Source organism: Crocodylus porosus, unplaced genomic scaffold (assembly GCF_001723895.1).
Source record: "Crocodylus porosus isolate Cpor-Errol unplaced genomic scaffold, CroPor_comp1, whole genome shotgun sequence".
NCBI classification, from domain to species: Eukaryota; Metazoa; Chordata; order Crocodylia; family Crocodylidae; genus Crocodylus; species Crocodylus porosus.
The window spans coordinates 6093755-6097969 of NW_017728937.1; the positions used below are offsets into that span (position 1 = coordinate 6093755).

The 4215-nt window shown below is 48.9% G+C and overlaps 1 protein-coding gene across 1 annotated transcript in view; it reads left to right on the top strand.

Annotated features, from left to right (window-relative positions):
- Positions 1-18: 18 nt before the first annotated feature.
- Positions 19-4215, top strand: part of UNC93B1 (unc-93 homolog B1 (C. elegans)) — a gene marked incomplete at its 5' end in the record, with an annotated part of 9067 nt that continues 4870 nt past the window's right edge. Inside the window, 3 exons of the mRNA XM_019547164.1 lie at positions 19-211; positions 594-747; positions 1099-1260. Coding sequence (XP_019402709.1) covers positions 19-211; positions 594-747; positions 1099-1260 — 509 coding nt within the window. The remainder of the gene's footprint in view (positions 212-593; positions 748-1098; positions 1261-4215) is intronic.

Genomic DNA, 4215 nt, shown 5'->3' on the forward strand with positions numbered 1-4215 from the left:
GGGGGCCGGGGGCCCGGCTCTGGCGGGGGCCGGGACCAGCGGGACCCTCACGGCCGCCCGTCCCCGCAGCTGGACGACTTCGTGGGCGCGCACCCCGACTACGACGAGGAGGAGGAGGAGCGCAAGTACTTCCGCCGCAAGCGCCTCGGCGTGCTCAAGAACGTGGTGGCCGCCAGCCTGGGCGGCACGCTCACCTACGGCGTCTACCTGGGTACCGCCCCGTGCCCCGGCCCCGGCCCCGGCCCTGCTGCTCCAGTGGCGGGAGGAAAGGGCAGACTTCCGCCTTAAGACTGGCTCCCTAAGTGTTCTCCCCTGGCCCGCTTCTCCCCGTGCATCCTGTGCAGGGTGGGAGCGCACAGTCTGCCTTGCCCTTGCAGCCCAGCTGGGGCTAGTAGGCCTGGCAGGATGAGCGTTGGGGGAGCCGCAAGGTTGCACCCACCCTCCACCATGCGCACGCCCATCCCCATGCATGCTTTGGAGCCAGGGGTGCAGGAACTGGGCTTTTGCCTCTTGGGGTCTTGCATCTCTGCATGCGGGGCGCAAGGCAGGGAGCTCAACCGGCCGGTGCGGGCCCCCCCTTCCCCACCCCCCAGGCCTGTTGCAGATGCAGCTGATCCTGCACTATGATGAGACCTACCGAGAGGTGAAGTACAGTAACATGGGGCTCCAGGACATCGACAGCAAGATGCTGATGGGCATCAATGTCACTCCTATTGCGGCTCTGCTGTACACACCCATCCTCATCAGGTACGTCCCTGTCCACCCACAGCCTCCCCTCCCTGCATCACCAGGCCTGTACCTGCACCCAACCTTGCCATACTGGCCAGTCACTACCATCTTGGAGCCAGGCAGGAGATAGCCCCTCCTGACAGAGAGGCTCCAGATCCTATTCCCCACACGGGTCTCTGCCAGTCATGCCTCCTGCACTGGGCCTAGATTAGAGCTTGTGCCCCTTGGAGGAAAAGGGCCCTACAGACCCTGCCCCAGGGCTGGGTCAGAGATTATTACGCCGTTAGTGAAAGATCATGTGCCCATCCCCAATGGTCCCTGTAGTGCTCACAGCCAGGGCCTAACCTGCTTCTCCTTGTGGCCACCCAGGTTCTTTGGCACCAAGTGGACGATGTTCCTGGCCGTGGGAGTCTACGCACTCTTCGTCTCCACCAATTACTGGGAGCGCTACTACACACTGGTGCCTTCAGCTGTGGCAATCGGCATAGCCATTGTACCCCTCTGGGCCTCCATGGGCAACTACATCACTCGGTGTGTGGGTAGTTGCAGGGTAGGGGGACACGGGGGTAAGGCCAGCTGGCTAGGAATGGTTTGGGGGAGGTCATGGTAGAGCTGGTGGTGGGGGATGGGTGAGGTGTGCCAGGCTGTGATCATTGTGGGGACTATGGGAGGTAGGATTCTAGTGGGGGACATTGCCGGGGAAGGGAAGCTGGGAGTTCCCTTGGGTAGGAGCTGTGATGGGTAAGAGTGGGTGTTCCTGCAGGGCTGTAGTCAGAAGGTGTTACCAGGGGATAAGGTCTGTAGTGGGTCATTAGAGATGTTCCCTGGAAAGCTGCACTGTAGAACATGAGTATGCCCTAACAGGGCAGATTGATTTAAACCTCATAGTGACAAGCCCGAATTGTAATCCTGAAGTTTCAGCTTTTTTCCACTTGTATTTCATTTACTTTCCAAAGAAAGCTGCATTCTCACTGGTAGATACTATCATTAGGACATGGAATTTGTGGTTTGGTGGAGGCTGCATAGTTAGTTTGGTACAGATTTCTTCCTCTGGTAGGGTGGGGTGGTAACACTTATACTGGTATACCATTACGTAAGTGCCAGATTCTTGTTAATTTTACAGTTTTGGTTTGTTAGTAAAAGATTGGGATATTGGTTAGTGACCAGCTAATGTACTTTTTGCTCATGGTTTGTTTCAAGCAGCTGTCTCAGTATGGTAACTGGACTTTTTCTGGAACACACAAAACAACCTGCAACAGTGTTTTTGTTTTGTTTTGTTTAAACACCCCGATTTCCAGTGTCTTAAGTCCATTAACTTGTCTTATTTAATTAAGACTGCAAGGATTTTTATGGGTGATATCTTTTATTGGGCCAGCTGCACCATTGCATTCAAGTTAGACAAGCTTTCAAACACAAGGTATTCGTCATCAGGTCTCCTGATGAGCTGATGAAGAATGCCATGCATTCAGAAGCCTATCTAACTTTATCCCAGCCATGCAGTTGATCCAATAAACTTATCATCCACAGAAATTCTTGCTTCATGCATAGTTTTTGGCCAACAAGAGTACAATATCATTCCAACACTAATAAAGATTCACGTTTACAAAGCAGTGATTCATTGAACAAGATCAGTGCAACATCAAATAGCTACAAACTGGCTACAGATAAGTTTTTAGAGTGGCAATGGGAAGAGAACTAAGTCTCAGAGGAATGATGTTTAAAAAAGATCTTCCTACCAAAACAGTATGGTAAAGAACCTGCATGTCTTTCAGTTAAATGGGGTAAGTCTCTGGAAGGGATGGTATGAGAAAACAGAGTCCTGTCTTGCTGATGTGTGAGATTATGTAGTTTATAGGATTGCAGTACAGGCAGTCCTTTGATTTATGACATGATTGGTTTCTGAAAACCCTGAGTTACAGTGTTTCAACTTAAGACAGAACTGATGTTCCTATAGGAAGCAGTGTTCTAAATGGGGGATTGGTTCCTGACCCAATACCTCATTTTCACCAAAAATAACCCAGAATTTTGTACTTAATCAATTATAGATGAGTAATATAGCTACATTAATGTAGCTATATTTGTAAATAGCCATCATATTGATTTGGAAGGACTTCTTTGAGGTGACTTTGGACTTTTTGAAGGGTTCTTGGTTGGAGTCCCTTCAGGAGTCTTGGCTGCAGTTTATTCTGGAGACTTGTCTGCTTTCTTAAAGAAAGTGTTTCGAGGAAGTTTGGACAGATGTTCTCCAGCGAGATGGGCAACACAGTGAACTTGTTCGCTGGCGTGGCGTCACATCGGATTAAGCATTGTAAAATCGAAACATGTCAAAGTTGAAACAGGATGTCAATTTATAAAGTGTGTAAGAGCAAAACGTTGTAATTCGGAACGTTGTAAGTCAAAGACTGCCTGTACCCAAATTGGCATACAAAGGTAACTATAATGGGGAAGGCATCTGATAATCCCAGGCCTCTGGGCTTAACTGGTCACCAATTAAAGCCAGGAAGAAATTTTTCTCCTTCACAAATGCTACTGGTTAGGGAAGAGAGGAGTCCACTTTCCCCTGAGTCACTGGGACATTGACCACAGCTAAGGGTGGGAGGCACTGATGTTTCTACCAGTACTAGATACCCAGAAGTTCCAGACTGGAGAGTCTTGCTCTTCTGCTCACCAAATTTGGGGGTCAGGAAGGAATTTTCCCACGGGTCACAGCCTAGCACAGACTAAGAGGGTATTGACTTCCTCTTTACCTTTGGGGTATGATCCTCTTCCTTGGATCTTCTGAGCATTAACCAACTATTTCCCTGTTGCAAAGCATTGGCAGTGCCTTCTCCCCTGCTTTTATCTCTGGCAGGTTACAAGGTGCTCTTGGTTTGTGAGTTATTGTTCTTTGGAGTTGTGGGATGAGGGTTTGAAGTAGCAGTTTTGGGGATTCCTTCAATGAATGCCTGTGGACACAGAGGACTGGATGCAATGGCCCAGGAGGCCCCTTGCAGCCTGATGTTCCTGTGAACATGGGGATTAACTTGCCAGTGACTTCAGTCAACTATTCTATGTTAGTATGGGAAAATATTCAAGCAGGCCTAAGTGAAAGTGACTGGAACTTAACCTCCTGCCTGCCTAAGTCTCTTGAAAATGAGATGGTTGCCTGAGATGGTCTTTGGCTGCCCTTTAGACTTCCAAGGCTAGTAGATTTTGCCTCCTGCCTCCTTGCTTTTAGTTTTATTCTGAGCCATGGATTCGGCCTACTTATAATTTTATTTAAATATTTTAGGAGACTGTAATTTTTAAACCCTAAACCTTAATGCTTCTTGTCTTCAAGTCTCAGATTTCATTTTCATTGACTTTGGAAGTGTTGGAGTGATTTCATAGATTTCATAGACATCAGGGCTGGAAGGGACCTTGAGAGATCATCGAGTCCAGCCCCCTGCCCAAAGTGATGTAGCTGTGATGGTTCAGGAAATGTGCAAGAGGCAAATATTTTTGTGG